At 39.9% G+C, this 19,261-nt stretch overlaps 3 protein-coding genes and 1 long non-coding RNA gene across 6 annotated transcripts in view; 2 read left to right on the top strand and 2 right to left on the bottom strand.

Moving 5' to 3' along the window:
• Nucleotides 1-1,225, bottom strand: part of LOC133630888 (potassium/sodium hyperpolarization-activated cyclic nucleotide-gated channel 2-like) — a 94,107-nt gene extending 92,882 nt beyond the window's left edge. The window contains exon 1 of the mRNA XM_062022710.1: nucleotides 1-1,225. Coding sequence (XP_061878694.1) covers nucleotides 1-1,163 — 1,163 coding nt within the window. The 5' untranslated portion in view covers nucleotides 1,164-1,225.
• Nucleotides 691-6,566, top strand: LOC133630892 (uncharacterized). Its single transcript, XR_009821364.1, has 3 exons — nucleotides 691-1,075; nucleotides 5,515-5,614; nucleotides 5,688-6,566. It is a non-coding gene; the product is annotated as an uncharacterized LOC133630892 (long non-coding RNA).
• Nucleotides 5,654-18,129, bottom strand: LOC133630890 (E3 ubiquitin-protein ligase RNF126-like). The gene is made up of 9 exons (XM_062022714.1): nucleotides 17,979-18,129; nucleotides 16,765-16,823; nucleotides 16,627-16,687; nucleotides 16,318-16,544; nucleotides 16,070-16,240; nucleotides 15,933-16,002; nucleotides 15,742-15,835; nucleotides 6,183-6,298; nucleotides 5,654-5,864 (listed from the first exon to the last, which is right to left on the bottom strand). Exons 1-9 carry the CDS (start codon nucleotides 18,051-18,053, stop codon nucleotides 5,739-5,741), a joined length of 999 nt encoding a protein of 332 aa, XP_061878698.1. The 5' UTR covers nucleotides 18,054-18,129; the 3' UTR covers nucleotides 5,654-5,738.
• Nucleotides 15,816-19,261, top strand: part of sugp1 (SURP and G patch domain containing 1) — a 22,853-nt gene continuing 19,407 nt past the window's right edge. The window contains exon 1 of one of the 3 annotated variants that reach the window (XM_062022713.1): nucleotides 15,816-15,872. Coding sequence is in view for 2 of the 3 variants with exons in the window: in XM_062022711.1 (XP_061878695.1) it covers nucleotides 18,175-18,220 (46 nt within the window). In the remaining variant the exon portion in view is untranslated. Of the gene's footprint in view, nucleotides 15,873-18,108; nucleotides 18,221-18,580; nucleotides 18,745-19,261 lie in introns of those variants that run through there. The other 2 variants (XM_062022711.1, XM_062022712.1) reach the window with 2 other exon arrangements.

The following is a 19,261-nucleotide window of genomic DNA, read 5'->3' on the forward strand; positions in this document are numbered from 1 at the left end:
CTGAAATCACTGTAAGGGTGGATAATCCAATTTCCGGCTGATTTGACCCTCTCCTGCTCTCTCTCCACAGCCTTTTGGCTGCCATACATACGCAAGGAGAATTTGTTAACTCCCGGCTGCAGCATGCTGCTGAACTGCCTCTGCATGAAGCTGGCCTGGCTGCCCAGAGGCTCCGCATCCTCGGCCGGCACAATCTGGGGTCCGTCCTCGGGCTTCTGGAAAGTGACAGAGTTCCTGGGCTGCGGGGTCTGGCTCGGCCCGTGCAGGGACGACGAGGCTTTCCGGCTGGGCGCGTTGGAGAAAGACACCTTGGAGTCCTTCTTCTCGGGGACCCCGCTCGATCCGGGGTTGACGCTGTCGCCTCCGTGGCCCCCGGCTAGGGACCCGCCTGGCGTGATGGAGCCGTCCATGCTGGCGGTGGTCGAGTTACACGCTCCGCGCTTGGCGCTCCCTCCATCCTCGGCCCTCGGCTTCTCCTGCTTGGAGATGATCGAGCGCAGGCTCCCGGTGCCGGAGTCCCTCCTGCATTCTCCGTTTTTGTTGCATTTCATGCTGGAAATGGGAACGCCGCTGTTGCCACCATCACCCGCCGTCGCCGCCGCGTCCGCTGTGTCTACCGCGACGGCCGCCGGTTCCGACGCCTCCGCCCCAGATGCTCTGCAGCTCTCGCCGTGCTGGGCAGCATCGCCCGGGTGAGGTCCGCGGGTCTCCGTGGCTCCGGAGGTAGCAGTGGGCCGTGAGGCAGCAAGAGCGTCCTCTGCGTGAGGGAGACAGGGCTCCTTGTCGGAGTGCCTCCTGGAAGCCGAGGACGCGGCTCCCCCTCCTGGCGTAAAGTTTTTCATCCCAATGCTGCCTCCTCCTCTTCCTCCTCCACGGCTCCACCCGGCTCGACGCACACGCGAATGCGGAAACATGCCCTCGTCATTCCCGCCCTCCGACTCGTCCTTCTCCTTGGAGCTCAGACGGGGAGACTCCGGACACATTTGACCGCCTTGGCTCCCTGCGCATTTGGCGGCGTTGTGTGCGCCTCCGCTGGGGTACGCCGCGTTCTTCATCACGGTGGCACCAGGCGCAGGTGACACCTCATTCCTGTCCATGACATTGAGCATTTGGGGTTTTTGCCCCCCCTCGGTGCATTCTTTGTGCAAAGGCGGCACATGCATGGGGGAGATGGAGAGGAGAGAAAGCAGAGGGAGGGGTGGACGTGACTTCTTTGCAAACTATATTTGCTCTTACACTTCCAACACTCATGGTGAGAGACAAGTTGTAATCACTGCACTAATTAAGCACATCTTAAGTCTATGGATTAATTAGCTTAAGAGTCTCCTCATCAGTCCAACCTTCCTCTAATGTGTTGATTCCTCCCTCATATAATCACACGTGCTTTTAAAATACAGCATTTATGTTTAATGGCAACATTTCTGTGCAAACTGAGTCCTTGTCATCTATTTAAAGGTTGTTTTCAATGACAAATGTATGACCTACATAGACCGTTTATCACCACCTAGTGGCCTAACAAGGAAACACTGTTGGGGTCCAATTTTTCTTAACCTCTGACATTAGACTTAAAACTAAGGCTTGGCAACATACTTTTAATTAATTTACAGTACATCAAGTATTCATATGGTATACAGTACGGGCCAAAAGTTTGGACACACATTCTCCTCATTCAAGGCGTTTTCATGACTGTTTACATTGTAGATTGTTGTTGAAGGCATCAACATATGAATGAACACATGTGGACTTATGCCCTTAACAGAAAAAAGGTGAAATAGCTGAAAACATGTTTTATATTGTAATTCTGCTCCCCTCACCTCCCAGGGGGTGGAACAAGGGGATGGGTCAAATGCAGAGAGTAATTTCACCACACCTTCAAAATAGCCACCCTTTGCTCCGATTACTGCTTTACACTCTCTTGGCATTCTCTCGATGAGCTTCAAGCACACCTGTGAAGTGAAACCCATTTCAGGTGACTACCTCTTGATGGTATCCGCAGCATTTAGTTATATGACCCAATGCAAACAACCTTACCTAGTCCATCCATCCATCCATCTTCTTCCGCTTATCCGAGGTTGGGTCGCGGGGGCAGCAGCCTAAGCAGGGAAGCCCAGACTTCCCTCTCCCCAGCCACTTCTTCCAGCTCTTACCGGGGGATCCCGAGGCGTTCCCAGGCCAGCCGGGAGACATAGTCTTCCCAACGTGTCCTGGGTCTTCCCCGTGGCCTCCTACCGGTCGGACGTGCCCTAAACACCTCCCTAGGGAGGCGTTCGGGTGGCATCCTGACCAGATGCCCGAACCACCTCATGTGGCTCCTCTCCATGTGGAGGAGCAGCGGCTTTACTTTGAGTTCCTCCCGGATGACAGAGCTTCTCACCCTATCTCTAAGGCAGAGCCCCGCCACCCGGCGGAGGAAACTCATTTTGGCCGCTTGTACCCGTGATCTTGTCCTTTCGGTCATAACCCAAAGCTCATGACCATAGGTGAGGATGGGAACGTAGATCGACCGGTAAATTGAGAGCTTTGCCTTCCGGCTCAGCTCCTTCTTCACTACAACGGATCGATACAGCGTCCGCATTACTGAAGACGCCGCACCGATCCGCCTGTCGATCTCACGATCCACTCTTCCCTCACTCGTGAACCAGACTCAGAGGTACTTGAACTCCTCCACTTGGGGCAGGGTCTCCTCCGCAACCCGGAGATGGCACTCCACCATTTTCCGGGCGAGAACCATGGACTCGGACTTGGAGGTGCTGATTCTCATCCCAGTCGCTTCACACTCAGCTGCAAACCGATCCAGTGAGAGCTGAAGATCCTGGCCAGATGAAGCCATCAGGACCACATCATCTGCAAGAAGCAGAGACATAATCCTGCAGCCACCAAACCGGATCCCCTCAACGCCTTGACTGCGCCTAGAAATTCTGTCCATAAAAGTTATGAACAGAATTGGTGACAAAGGGCAGCCTTGGCGGAGTCCAACCCTCACCGGAAACGTGTCCGACTTACTGCCGGCAATGCGGACCAAGCTCTGACACTGATCGTACAGGGAGCGGACCGCCACAATCAGACAGCCCGATACCCCATACTATCTGAGCACTCCCCACAGGACTTCCCAAGGGACACGGTCGAATGCCTTCTCCAAGTCCACAAAGCACATGTAGACTGGTTGGGCAAACTCCCATGCCCCCTCAAGGACCCTGCCGAGAGTATAGAGCTGGTCCACAGTTCCACGACCAGGACGAAAACCACACTGTTCCTCCTGAATCCGAGGTTCGACTATCCGGCGTAGCCTCCTCTCCAGTGCACCTGAATAGACCTTACCGGGAAGGCTGAGTGTGATCCCACGATAGTTAGAACAAACCCTCCGGTTCCCAAACACAAAATCTTAACAGATATGGTCTCACATAACACAACCTGCTCACTGAACTTTGCGGACATTTAAAAAAAAATTTCATTCACCATACAGAATTACACTCTTTGCACACTCTTGGCATTCTCTCGATGAGCTTCAAGAGGTAGTCACCTGAAATGGTTTTCACTTCAGAGGTGTGCTTGAAGCTCATCGGGAGAATGCCAAGATTGTGCAAAGCAGTAATCAGAGCAAAGGGTGGCTATTTTGAAGAAACTACAATATAAAACATGTTTTCAGTTATTTCACCTTTTTTGGTTAAGTACATAACTCCACATGTGTTCATTCATAGTTTTGATGCCTTCAGTGACAATCTACAATGTAAATAGTCATGGAAATAAAGAAAACGCATTGATTGAGAAGGTGTGTCCAAATTTTGGGCCTGTATACTTGTACAGTATCATAACGCATTTTACATACAAAAGGATGCATATGGAGCCTCAATAAAGACCTGCAAAGTAATCGGCTTTTTTCAGGTCAAGAAAGAGCAAACCTTCATATTAAGATTTTACCATTTAAAAATGAATGCTAAGGGGCCTGCACGACTCTCCTTCCAACCTCCACACTTCCTCTGTCAGGACTACTCGGCTGGTTATGAGTAAACGGTAACTCTGAAATGACAAGTTCTGTTAAATTGAGCATCTGTGCAATATACAGAAATCAGCTTGTGTGAATGAAAAGTGCTATTTAACGACAATATATGTATTAGTGTAGAGCAGAGGTGTCAAAGTCGTTTTCACTTAGGGCCACATCGCAGTTATGTTTGGCCCCAGAGGGCCGCTTACTATTATTACACAATTTTTTATGCATTTTATTAGTAGAATTTTTAAAAACTAAAATGTATAAAAAAGATGGTAAGTTGCAATAATTTCACCTTAAAATTTTGTGTATATTACTGTAAATGGAAAAACAGTACTGCTGTTTTTATGGTTTAAAAAAAGGCAGCTCAGTTGCCAGAATTTTACTGTAAAATGTTCATTTGTTTTTTTACTGTAAAAAAAAAGAGAAACTGCAATTTCACAGTAACATTTTGGCACCTGAGCTGCCAGTTTGTTTGTTTTTGTATTTTTTACCGCAAATCAACTGTAGATTTTTTATTACTGTAAATGCCAAAACGACACCACAGTTTATTACAGTAAAATAGTACTGTTTTTTCATTTAGGCAAAAATGCTGTAAAAACCACAGTAAATTTTAAAATTTGACCATGAAATCTATTGCTACTTTTACATTGTACAATTCAATGAATAACTAGCTTTGAAATCATTAGTATTAGTATTTATTTGTATTTAAAAATGGTGTGAATGTTTGATCATATATTTTTGTATAATTAGACAATATTTAAGTTAACAATTTGCAATTACATGGAGTACTTTTTTTTCCTCCCAAAATAGAAAGAAAGAATACATTTAATAAGAAAAGTTACAGTACTTTATTGATACATATTATTTCCAGGATGTCGAGGGCCAAATAAAATGAAGTGGCGGGCCTAATCTGGCCCCCGGGCCTTGAGTTTGACACCTGTGGTGTAGAGCAAACATCATACATGGCCTTGAACAGGGATAAAAAGTCACTGGCTGATGCTGTGAATGAATCATTTGAAACTACAGTAGCATTGTTGTTTTTACAGGCTTTATTGGGACTGTCGAAAAAAATCAGTAAATGAAAAGCCTTTGGCCAGTTTTTTTAAGTAAAGAGATCTCAAGCTTTATTGTCTCAAATTGCGGTAAAAGATTTATAAATAAATAATAAAAAGTTTTAGATTTTTTTTTCACATCAGAATTAGAAATGCAGCATAAAACTCCTGAAATGATCACCCAAATTGCACCAGACACACATGACTAATTACGCCTAAGAAAAAAAAAATCAGTGTTCAACCAACACTCTCACAAAAACATGCAATAGCGTTCAAATAAAATAAAATAAAAACAAGTGCAAACAAGTCAGAAGCATACACAAAATTGGATGAATTTGCTTTACGTTGGCTCAGCATTCATGAGATACGAACTATGATGCACCTGCACCACCGCAGGTGACGTTTAAAAAGAGCATTTTGACTTTTAGATAGAAAATGTATCCTCCTAAACTCACATTTTATTGTTGTTGTTAGATCTTCTAGTGGTACCTTGAATGTGAGTGTCCTCAGCTCGACCGCAGGAAGAGAAGGAGTTGGACCCAGCAGCACGTCAGCGCAAGTGGAGGAATGATGAGTAAGACGTCGGCAAGAAACTCTCATATGTCCCTTAGAATTAAGACTAACAGCTGTGCTTGTGTCCGTTGTAGACAAGACTCAAGGGTCTCATTGCGGATATGGAGGTGAAGGTTGGGAAGGATCTATGAGTTGCTACTGGCATTCTCGTTGCCAGGTGAGGAAGAAAAGTTCATCCCTGATATACCCGGTGGGTTTGTGGCTGTGTTCTGCCCGTTAAGACTCTTCCTGCACACGGGGCACGTATCATGCTAAAGGAAGAGGAAATAAAAAACAACATGTAATGACATAGACAGCAGATTTCTGGCGTTATGCAACTTCAACAAGCTGTTCTGCAAGGGTCTAATACAACACGCAAGGGTACGTGAGGGGAATGGACTTACCAACCACTTAGGTACACCTGCACAATCTATTATAAGCCGTTGCAAAAACTCTGCCATCACAAAGACATAGGTGTTCAATTACAATTATGATTATTATTGCGGTCCAGCAACTACACTGCATCATACTGGTTTCAGTCTACAGTTCTGCCTAATGAAGTGTTCAATGAGTGTGTGTGATGCACGTACCTGTTCCAGCCATGGCACTATACAGTCATTGTGAAACAAATGATTGCATGGCAGCTGTCGAACACGTTCTCCGGCGCTGTAGTCTTCTTTGCACACAGGACACTCTAAACCGGCGCCTGCACAAGCAAAACACGCACAAAACGCTTTAAAGTCAATCTAAACCGGGGCACAGCATTAGAAACATAACTTCAGAAATGTGAGTTGTAATTACAGGCCACAAATTTAACTTTTTATGATCAAGGCAAGTGTTGCCTTAAAGGAGGGCTCGTATTTTAGGGCACCAAGGCAAAAATAATTTTTCAAATCAAAATAAAACAAAGCAGTTTGGAAAATGAAGATAAAGTCTAATAAACAAGCTTTGTTCTTCTCCAACAACGCCTCCCTGGTGGTTCAGTACAACAGTTTGTCCAACAAAAAACCTCTCACATCGAATACACAATCTTCACAGCCTTCGTTCAGTTTGATGAGATGACATTTGAGCTAGTATTGATGTTATTTGAACACTGATACAGTTTGCAGTTAAATAAAGGACGAGTGATCATCCCAGTCAACAAACTAAAATATTTTATAAACAAGTTGTGACAATGTTCACAACACATCGCCTGCTGCATGTTTCCTCACGTCGCCTCATCTAAGTCACAGCAGCTGATGGACGCTGTATTGAGAAAATAAAAGCAACATCAAATAGTTTTTCTCCTTCGCTGTATACCGTATTTTTCGGAGTATAAGTCGCTCCGGAGTATAAGTCGCACTGGCCGAAAATGCATAATAAAGAAGGGAAAAAACATATATAAGTCGCACTGGAGTATAAGTCGCATTTTTTGGGGAAATTTATTTGATAAAACCCAACACCAAGAATAGACATTTGAAAGGCAATTTAAAATAAATAAGGAATAGTGAACAACACGCTGAATAAGTGTATGTTATATGATGCATAAATAACCAACTGAGAATGTGCCTGGTATGTTAATGTAACATATTATGGTAAGAGTCATTCAAATAACTATAACATATAGAACATGCTATACGTTTACCAAACAATCTGTCACTCCTAATCGCTAAATCCGATGAAATCTTATACGTCTCTTACGTGAATGAGCTAAATAATATTATTTGATATTTTACGGTAATGTGTTAATAATTTCACACATAAGTCGCTCCTGAGTATAAGCCGCACCAAACTATGAAAAAAACTGCGACTTATAGTCCGAAAAATACGGTACTTTTAGTGTGGGGACAAGTGCGTCTGTCTCCAATATTGTCCACACCTGTCGCCATCTAACAGCAGTGCGCTCTTCAACGCACGCCGGGAAGCGAGGAAAAATTACGTTAAACCAAGCGCTTAGCTCCTTTTACTCCGAGGGGAAATCTCCGGAGCAAAGTCTGTGTAGTTCGTCCGCCATGATTATATAAATGATACAAACGACGCTAGTGCGCATGCTCCTGACTTCATGTTGCCTAAAATGCATTAATAAATGATTTTCGGTAATTAAAAAATAAGACGGTATTATCAATCAATCAATCAATCAATGTTTATTTGTGTAGCCCTAAATCACAACTAACTGTTTGGAATTTTGTCGCAAATTATCATTATACCGTTTACTGTTACATCCCTCGTCCATTAACAAGTAAAAAGTCAAGGGCGGTCAGGCCATGTTCTTGCCGCAGATGTTGGTACATTTTTAGGGCTTTACAGCAAATGACGAAGGCACTTGTGGAAATTCCTGCGGTTGCAGTGGTTAAATTCGAGCTCTGTAATTATATAACAGGTTGTGTTGCCAAGAAATGTTGACAAATGCAGTCGGAAAGCCCCGTTTGTAAGGGGCATGCTTTTGTGGGATGAGTATACAAACGAGCATGTGCCAGATACAGTAGAACGTTGATTTACGAACTTAGTTAGTTCTTGAACAGGGTTTGTAATTCGAAAAGTAGGTAGCAAATAGATAGAAATACTGAATTTCTCAATAAAAAAAACAAATCGATAGAAATACTACATTTCTCCATAAGAAACAATGTAAATATGAGTGATGGGTCCCAGCCTTGACAAAAGTCCATAATTTGGTCAAAGATTGTACGCACTGAACTGGAGATGGGAAATACGGCCTACATCTATATCACAATATATACTGCTTTAACGCTTTACAGTACAGGCCAAAAATTTGGACACACCTTCTCATTCAATGCGTTTTCTTTATTTTCGTGACTATTTACATTGTAGATTGTCACTGAAGGCATCAAAAGTATGACCCCTGTGAAGTGAAAACCATTTCAGGTGACTACCTCTTGAAGCTCATCGAGAGAATGCCAAGAGTGTGCAAAGCAGTAATCAGAGCAAAGGGTGGCTATTTTGAAGAAACTACAATATAAAACATGTTTTCAGTTATTTCACCTTTTTTTGTTAAGTACATAACTCCACATGTGTTCATTCATAGTTTTGATGCCTTCAGTGACAATCTGCAATGTAAATAGTCATGAAAATAAAGAAAACGCATTGAGTGTTTCCAAACTTTTGGCCTGTACTGTATATCATGATACATATTGTTTGGTATGTAAATGATAAAATAATTGTTTCAAAACAGGTTACAAAGGCTCCTAATTTGTAACATACCGTCATTTACGGTTGTATTATTTTGTCAAAACTATCATTAAGCTACTTGCCAATTTACTGTTAATAGCTGATTGCTTTCTGTTGCAACATGGTAATAACTTATTCTTCTATTGTTTGGATACTTTACATTTTTTTTGAGTGATACCAGACATTTGAATATCACTCCTATACCAAGTAATTACAGTGGCAGAATTGGTTCAATCAATCAAACATTGTTTATACAGCACTTTTCATACACGGGCAAGTGGCAACACTAAGAGCTTTTCACCAAAAAAAAAGAAAGAAAAAGAAAACAAACACATGACCAAACTCTTGACCATAACAAGACATAGCATGGTCTTGAGCTTGAGGATTGAGAAAACACGCCACCTTTAAGGCATCCACGTTGGGGAATAACTAAAATGAACGCCATTTAAAAATAAAATAAAACATTTCAAAATATCTGTAAAAATAAAACATTAAAAATACATTAATAAATGAATAACACTGGAACATTGAGAGAATAATAGTAGTAATAATAATAAATAAAATAGAAAATAACAGAATAAAAATTATCATAAACATGATCACTAAAGAGCTTGATTAAAAAGGTGTGTCTTAAATCTTTTATATATATATATATATATATATATATATATATATATATATATATATATATATATATATATATATATATATATATATATATATATATATATATATATATATATATATATATATAAATAAATATCAACTGTCTCTGTCGTCTTAAGGCTCTCTGGCAGGCTGTTTCACAGATGGGAACCATCGTGGCTAAATGCCGCCTCACCGTCTGTCTTTTTTCTGGTATTTGGTAAAGATAAAAAAAAACAGTGCCAGACGACCTCAAGATCCGCGAGAGTTGATTTGGTAAAAACAGGTAAGATAGATAAGAAGGTGCAAGGCTATTAAGACATTTAAAAATTAATACACAAATACAGTACCTACATAGACGCACGCATACATACACCCATGCATATAATCACGTTTCATCAAACATATATTAACGTTGTTCCCCCCAGGGGAAATTGGGTAAAACACAGCACACTGATAAAGCTTAACCTAATTTAACTATAACAATCTACAAGGTTCTTCCCTTACATTAATCCGTTTCTTTTTTTAATTCAAGTTTTCATTACATATATGTATTGTTGCATTTGAAACAATTGTATTGTTGATAATAGAGGTAATTATTATTCATTATCAATAGTGCTATTTTCATTGGTCCATTTGTAGTGCTCCGGTCCGGTTAATAAATCCATCTAATAAAGTCAAATACAAACAAGGCAACAAAAGAAGTATCCCACACTTCTCTTTTGTAAAGTAAATCTGTACAGCAGATATGGGCATCGACATCAACAATATGATTTGTCCGAGTGGCTGCACAGGAAAAAAAAAAAAGTAAACGACTTAGAAGCGAAAAAGGCGCCAATTCAGCGACTTTAATACTGGCGTAATGTGCTCCTGCCCTCTGGTCCTGGTCAGTACGTGTGCAGCGGAGTTTTGTGATAATTGTAGATTTCTAATATCTGTTTTGGGAAAACCAGAGAACAGGGAATTACAATATTTTAAACGACAGGAAATAAAAGCATGCATTAGCACCTCCGTGTTGGCCTGAGAGAGAAACGGCCGGACTCAGGCTATGCTCTTAAAATGTTATCAAAACAAATTTTTGTAACATTTTACAACATTACGTGGGATAAAAGTCAGCTTGAAGTCCAAAATATATCCCCTCCAAAGTTTCTCATTGTATCCAATTGGGTTGACTTTTTTCTTGCCCTGACGTGGTATTTTAGCCAAGGATGTCGTTGTGGCTTGTGCAGCCCTTTGAGACACTTGTGATTTAGGGCTATATAAATAAACTTTGATTGATTGATTGATGAAGACTGGTCTGAAAAGTTAAGATGAACGCTAAAAAGCTGTTCCTCAAATAATCCATAGAATGATTTAGAAAGTGATGTGGGAATTGGATCTAAAAATGTTCCAGTGTTTCCTCAGGCAAGGACAACAGATCAGGTGTGTTAGCAGATAGAATGTGTTGTGCTGTGAGGATGTCCTTGATCTTGGTTCTGAAGTGGTCTGCAAAGTCCTTGCAAAGGGCATCCGATAGTGCTTTATGAAAATGTGTACTTGTGAAATTAGCGAAAGTCGAGAAGAGGGATCAAGGGTTGTTTTTATGGTCTCTGATTAATTGTGACTAACGGTAAATTCTGGCTCGCTGTAGCTGTTGATGTGAAATCTGTTAATGTTTACTGTAGTTAATTTTGATTTCCTCCATCTTCTTTGCAATTTTTTTTTCATCTGATGTAAATTTCTTGTTGTTTCTCCACAGTGGTGTAGGTTTTGTTTTGATTGTTTTTGTTAAAAGTAGAGCTACTGAGTCCAGAGTTGACTTCAGTTTACTGTTAAAATTATCAACAATAACATCACATGGTGCAAGTCAAACATCAGCAGGAGTGTTCTGTAAAATATCAATAGCATTTGCAGCCATTTCAGAAGTTAGGTAATGTTTCCTCACTGGTGGGCCGTGCTGGTTAAACCAATATCCATCCATCCATCCATTTTCTGTATCAATACTTACAATTTTCAAGATCATTTAATGATTACATTTTTGATCACAATTTTAAATCTGACAAAAGCGTGATATTACAAAATCAATTAACAATTTTTATTATTTCCTACAATTGGCTCTAGTTTAAATCTTTTGGATTTTGCCCTGAAAGTCATTCTGTGTCCAGGGATTTATTTCCTGAGTTTGTAAACAATAACAAAAACCAGAATAAAGATTTTTTGATAATAAAAAAATATTGGTCCAACCACTGTAGTATGAAGCATATACTGATTCTATACAAGGTATTGTTACCGTCAATGTTTCAATCGATCCACCCACCTTTGCTTACATTCAAGAGTTCTAGCTTGCAGTTAGCATATCCTCTTACGATGTGTAGTGTAGCAAGTTTAGCTATTCCTTGTCAACTAGTGATAATAATGAATAATAGTGATAATTTATAAGAAAAACAATTTATTTGCCGCCATAGAAGCAATGATTAGTGAATTAAAAGTGGCTTTGCACTGTGGAGGGACATTAGCCTATATCGAGGATGCTACATTGCATTTAGGACGCATTCATTCACTTGTCACTGTCAATTTTTATTTGTATTTCTTTGTACTATCCAGCCACTCAGGCAAATCATATTGTTGATGTAGATGCCCATATCTGCTGTACAGATTTATTTACAAAAGAGAAGCGTGGGATACTTCTCTTGTTGCCTTATTTGTATTTGACTTTATTAAATGGATTTATATTAATGTTTGGCGCAGCCGGACCGTAGCAGGACGGGATAGAAAGAAGAAAAAAAAAGGAAAACAGAGGGGGAAATTGCGGGTACAAGAGGGGGTTAAGACAGAGAGACCACAACAACAACATCATCAGCAAATACTATATGTAGAAACAGGATATGTACAAACACGATATCTACAAATATGATACGAAAAATTATAGTAGAGAAGCAGTTAGTGAAGTAAATATTAGTAACACAGAAATTACAATGAATATGCAGGAATATTGCACTACAAATGGAGCAATAAAAATACCAATAGAAATAGCACTATTGATAATGAATAATAATAGTTACCTCTATTATGAACAATACAATTGTTTCAAATGCAACAATACATATATGTAATGACAACTTGAATTACATAAGATAAATGGATGGACAGCCAGGCCCAAGCCAGCGAGAGACCACACAACAACCGAGCCCCCACGAGCCCAACTGTTGTTTCTGTATGCTTCTTCTACCATTAGAATAATAAACTGTGATTACAATTATGTCAAAAGCCTGAGACAGATGTTTGTGTAAACTGAGCTGGGTAACAAGTTATGTCCATGAGCATTCAGACAAGCATTTTTCAAAACAATTTTTGCCTGAAAGCGTTTATATGATGATTTTTCTTCCTACATTTCCTACATGTTAAACACTTCCTTGTGGTCTACATAACATGTAATGGTGGTTCTTTGGTCAAAATGTTGCATAGATGATGTTTTACAGATAATCTTCACGCCGCTCTGACCGTCTCTTCAGGAGGCGTTTTGTGCGCGGTCCTATTTACGTGCCTCTATTTCATGTGCGTCTTCTCCCCGTCAATCTTGTTGTACTTTTTAAGGTTTCTATATGGAATCTACTGACAGATATAAGATTGAACTATACGCTACTTTGTATTAGAAATTGCAACAGCAAAAGATGCATGTGCATGTATGAGCCAGTCTGCCCCACAACAAGAATATAGAGAAAAAGAAGGAACTTATTGACTACAATGTTGGACTACAATGGCATACTTGCGCAAAGCGCTTCAGGTAAATCTCTACCATCTATGGAGCGATCTGCTGATGTCACCAATTTTGAAAAAACACAGAAATTCTGCAAATTCCATAACGGCGCGTTTGGAGGAAGTATGAAGGAACGCAAGATAGTTTTATAATAGATCGATTTAAATTAATACATTTCAAGTATATCGATCTGTGCTCAGCAAGTTTGCCTTTCGGAAGATCGGTATCAATTCAAGATCGTATTAAAATGATATCAATCGATTTTATCAATACCAGAAAAAGAAAAACATTGGATTTAAAAACGGCAGACTTTATATTAAGTTCAGCAATTTTATTAAGTTAGGCAATTTCATAAATAAGGACGTTAAACGTTAAGTCTATTTTGCCCGTAGTCTGTGATGTCATCAGAACAAAAATGGCAGATAGCTACGGTGGCTGAGGAAGGGCAAAAAAAAGCAAACGTCACGAGACAATTTAATTAATTGCAACACAATTGCTTTCAGCAACAGCACGATTGCAAAAGTCATAACAAATACAAACAACGGAAAAGAAAAATGTAAAGCTGCAACACAACTTTAAGCCTCAAAAGGGACAGCCCAGCAAATTAGGTGCGACACCAACATGCCAACATGAAGTGTGACACAACAGGCAGCCAAGGGGAAGTAATTTAATCAGAAACAAATAAATACAACAGATGAATCACAGAGGCGATGGAAATTAGGAAGCGAGGGGCCAACACCATCACCAGGGATGAGGGGGCACACCTGGGACACTGTCCGTGATCGGCAATGCCAATGCGGGGAACAGATACTTTAGCAGGTAAATCTACTGTTAAAATGTTGATTACTGTACTTTTATTGAAATTTCCTTAATTGTTGAAAATGTCAGCAGAAAATGTTTCCTCTTGTTAATTCAACCTAAAGTGTGGGCTGCATTTTATTTAAATAAGATGTGAATGCATTGGCCATTAATTGTTGTTTACTTGCTTGTTTGTATCCATAATTCATTTAAACATAATTCCCTTACAAGAAATAACAGGAATATAGAAACATTCACCTGCGGTGTCCAGTATTCAGTATTCAGTATTCAGTATTTACTTCACAGTCACACTGGTTGATATTTTTTTGTTAAAAAGTAACTCAATTGATTTAAACTCACTGAATAATTTTGGATCGTATCGTTCTACAAAAAATGTGATTGTTTCTGTATCTTATCTGCAACCACAAATATTGAATCAAATCATTGTTAAAACAAATCTTTACACCCTTATTTTAAAAATATCTCCGCCATGCCTCCATGGTTTGATTTCAAACCATGCACAAAAACAGGTACCAATAAGTTGTATTCACCTGACGTCACATCCGGCTCATTAAATATGAGAGGCTCGAAGTGGTGGGCCATTGAGCGTCTGTTGCCATGGCGTTCTGGGCTGCATTTTGCCTTTCTCGAAGAGAAATGCCCTGTGCTTGGTTTGTTTTAGGCTGTTGGAATCATTTGAATCGTGAAAACGATAAAAGATTTTTCAGAGTTCCTCGGGAGGTAATCAAGAGGGACGAAAAAGTGCAAGATTTTACGCAAGACAACGGAAAAAAATTGGCACACACTTAATTCCAAGGGAGCAGATCAGGTCGAAAAAACACACAAGTGTGCAGGGATCACTTCGTTTGTGTGATATACTTTTAACGTTCAGTATTTCCAATTTAAGTATTATCTCGTTATTATTTGTATTTTGTCTCCTTTTAGAGTTTTTAAAATGCATTTTTGCTACGATATGCGTTTGTAAAGCACCAACTTGGCGAGTCTAAATGAAAGAAAGCAAATTTGAGCAAAACTTGAAAGAGTTAAACTTTTACCAAAGGCAGCAATCATAAATGAGGCTTTCAGCACATACAAAATGTTGACATCTATAGGTATATTTTGATAAAGATAGCTAACTCACAAGTCCGAGTAATGCCGCATGCAACATCAAGGCAAAAAACATGGCTGTAGACGCAAAGTTAAATCATGAAATGCAACCATACCTGAGCAAAAACAATGTAGTGGTAGTGTCTTGATACCAATTTCCTTGACCCAGCCACACACAAAACAGTTGTAGACCTCCATGCTTTTCCAAGTTTTTATCGGTTTCGTTGTGGAGAATGACGTCTGGAGCACCAGACAGTTAGACAAGTCTGGGAATCCGACAGATAATCTTTGAGATCACTCGACAAATCTTTTTTTGATAATGTATAGGGATAGATTCTATCGAATAGTTTGCATTTATTGCTTGCATCTGCTTTTAATGGTGAGACCTGGGCCCCTTGCGTACTCAGATAGTTTGCACGTAAGAAAAGTTGTTTTTTGCATAATAGGTCCCCTTTAATACACCAACACAATGTATTTGAACGACTACAAACAAGATGTGTTTGAAGGGTAGACATTTAGGTTAACTTTAAGAAGTTTGACACAATTATGTAATTTTCCAATTAATAATTAACTCTGCATTAAATAGCTGGACCTGGATTACCTGTGTATGTGCCGACAGGAGTCATTAGCATCAGCCCATATACAAAGGCTAAATCCATAGTTATGTTATCAACTGATTAACTCAGGCCTGAACTTACCCACGTGTTCCTCTGTAACAGAGATGGTGGGCAAACGTTTTATCCTTTCTCCATCTGCAGGAGGAGGACCCGTGTTTTCAAACTGATTCAGCAGCTACAAAACAAGAGTGAGACATGCCAGAATCTGAATGGTGCGTTTTTGCCGTGGTTGATATTTAATTCAATTAGTGTGTCTTGGTAGACATTTCTACCTGCGTTACGATGGCATCCAGTCCATTGGCACCCCAGGCATAGTCCATTGGGTTAGAATGAAGCATACCCCTGTAAGAGGTAAAAATACAGTAAGAAATTAGAAAGTAAGTGCATTAAACAGGTTACCTATACTCACCATGGTGCCATTCCAATATTCGGCATGGCTGTTGATGCTATTCCAATATTCGGCATAGCTGTCGATGCTATTCCAATATTCGGCATTGCTGTTGATGCTATTCCGATATTTGGCATGGCTGTTGGTGCTATTCCGATATTTGACATGGCTGTAACTAGCTGCTGGAGAATTCTGTATTGACAGTAATACAAAATAGTCAATACACAATCAGTTTTTTTTAAAACAGACACACATTGAAAAGAGATTACCCCTCCAACGAGGGAACTCCTTCTTGGTGCGGACCCTGTTGCGCAGGCTGTGGGCTGTATTGTTGCCGCGACGCCATTTCTGGTTCCTGCCGGATTTCTGTCTCTCGGTTATTATCTTCTGTGGGTAGCCAAGTTCTTAGTTCAAAGTTCTCATTGAAAATCCCAAGAGTGAACGGACTGTACCCAGAAGGAAAGGTAGGCAAGTGCTGGTGGTGATCCACGTTCAGCTGGAAAAGACGCAATACGGATAATGTCACATGATGGTTAAGACCTTAAAGAATGACTTAATTAATGGATTTGAACACTGACCTCAAATGAGGCCCGTGTCGGACCGCTTCTGGACGATGCAAATGGGGAGCTATCTCCACTTCTGTATGAAGATATGTTCAAATTGTAAAGAGTTGATGGTTTTCCATCCAAACTAAAATAGTCCTGCAAGGGCCTTACCTCGTTTCATCTGGCAATGCCTCAATGAATCCTAACTCACAGTGCGGACATGTGAAGTCCTTCATACATATGTAAATAAAAACATGGATAAACATCAGAACAGAAGCAAGAAAGAAGTCGAAACTATGTTTACATAGAGGGGATTAATTACAAGGGTGTCTAAATGAGTGGGAGATTGAATAAGCAAATATAGCATGAGTAAAGTATAAATAATGGCATTACTACAGTTAGTAGATGGATCAGTGTTAGCTATGAGTTAGTGAATATCTTAGGAGTTTGAGTTGATTTGGAACATGCATGCATACAACATGATACATCCCAATTTCCAGTTTTTCTATTCAACATGTTCGAAAAGGAGTAGGAAGAAGCAGAGCTTATTTAAGCCTACCCCTTTTCCTTACATAGCAGTTGGTAAAATTGTTGTTCACTCTCTGTTCTCAATGTATTCACAATATACTCCATAGGTAATAACAATACAAATACATAAATAATAATTGGTGAAGTAAGTTATATTTTATATGGTGAGATGAGTAAGATTATCTAGAAAATGAATGGACATTCAGAATGTTTATCATGGTTTTTCTTCTTTGTACTTTGTAAACACTTTAAGTTTGAAGAGTTTCTTAAAGTGGATCATATGAGTACATTGTTTGATTTATTTGCTTAATCCATTCCATAATTTACTTCCACATACTGATATATTGAAGGTCTTAAGTGTTGTACGTGCGTACAAATGTTTTAAATTACATTTTTCTCTAAGATTATATTTCTCCTCTTTTTTTTTTAAGATTGTTGTATATTCTTGGGTAGCAGATTATAGTTTGCTTTATGTATAACTTTAGGATGGCCTTCTGATATCATGCATATCTTCTGTACTCTCAATAACACTGTAAATAATAGTCAATACAAACCCTAAAACATTTGTTTATGCACACAACAAACAATCACCGACGATGATATTTCCTAAATGACAGCACAGTTGGTCTTGATCCCACAAATATTATTGAAATATTGGTTTATGTTTACAATACTACATTTTAATAGGATTACAGAACTACTATTACACTCTTGAGAGTACCTGCTAGCTAACGTGTGTGGCTACAACAGTGGCGACGTGACGAGCTTTTCCCCTCCGACATAAACACCACCATCGCCACACCGGACTACACTCTCACTCGTCAACGCAACAACACATCGAACTCTTTCGCCCTTACCGGTAAAAGCGGGTTGATCTCTGTTGAACACCGGTGGCAGAAAAACCGGCAGGACGGTGAGGAAGCTTCCGCCATTTTTACACAAACACACACACACACGCGCGCGCGCGATAGCACGCACTCTCACGCACTCACCCAAGCTGTCATTCTCAATGCCAAAGATCGCGAGAACTGACACGTCGCAGTGCATTCTGGGATGGGTATCCGAGCACATCGGAGTATTTTATTTCTCTATTTCCATGGTAAGAAAGAGATTGGATCACGACTGTTGACGTTTTTGAGACTACAAAAATCATGTCTATGACAAAAAATGCAACTAAAGGTTTGCAATATTAAACCAAAATGCGTGTAGGTAAATATTTTAATGAATAGAGAAAAACAAAATACACACAACCACATGTATTTGTAATATTTATAGTATTATCAATACTGTATTATTAATGATCCTCAAAATATTGGTAAAGTAATGAAATAATGTAGATATCTCGTGTATCCTAAGGATATTGTAGTACAACATCCGGTTGTGTCTAAAAATTTAAAGCATGTAATCTTTATAACGCTCATTAGCGAGAGGCTACATGTGCTTTTATTCGGAAAAATCTTTACCGGAAGTGGGAGTCTTGTTTAATATTTGGTAACTCCAATCCCCCAAATAGCAACGCAATCTCAGTAGCAACGACAAAACGTTGTAATAGTATTGTTTGTGTACGACATTCGTGATTTTTTTATTTATTCCCTGCAACGACAATGGAGTTTAGAGATGCAGGTACATTTGTTCTGTTCTCTGGTGAAATGTTCCACGTTTGACCGCAGTTTCTGTGAATAATTCATGTTAGCCGTTTGGTGCAAGCTAGCATCATGTAGCCGTAAAATGACTGTTTATTAGCGTCACTGGCATGCGAGCATTGGTCTCGGGTTAGCTTTGACTTTAGCTCGGTTGTAATACAAGAACATGTAAATTCAGGGAAACCGTATAGACGCCACAAGCTCGTTTCCGATTCATAACTAGTTTAACAATTAAGTGATTTGTGCGTCTGCCCACATATATTGGCATTATAATCCCACATAATAGATTAGTATGTGGGATCAATAAATCCCCTTACTTTTTGTTCAGGGACCATTTCTTTATATCAAACTTATAGTTAGCAAAAAAAGTAATCGTTTTCACCAATAGGCAGTGAAAGTGGAGCTTAGAGTCATGCCTGGCACTCAGCATCAAGGGTTGGAATTGGGGGTTAAATTACCAAAATGATTCCCGAGCACGGCCACCGCTGCTGCTCACT

The sequence above is a fragment of the Entelurus aequoreus genome, linkage group LG16 (genome assembly GCF_033978785.1).
Source record: "Entelurus aequoreus isolate RoL-2023_Sb linkage group LG16, RoL_Eaeq_v1.1, whole genome shotgun sequence".
Classification (NCBI taxonomy): Eukaryota; Metazoa; Chordata; class Actinopteri; order Syngnathiformes; family Syngnathidae; genus Entelurus; species Entelurus aequoreus.

Bases quoted from the DNA above. Each gene is read 5' to 3' on its own strand.
- LOC133630890 (XM_062022714.1), bottom strand. From the start codon at position 18,053: ATGGCGGAAGCTTCCTCACCGTCCTGCCGGTTTTTCTGCCACCGGTGT. The intron at 16,003-16,069 runs GTGAGTATAGGT...TACCTCTTACAG, and splicing joins AATATTGGAATGGCACCATG to GGGTATGCTTCATTCTAACC. The intron at 5,865-6,182 runs GTACGTGCATCA...CTCTTCCTTTAG, and splicing joins TAGTGCCATGGCTGGAACAG to CATGATACGTGCCCCGTGTG.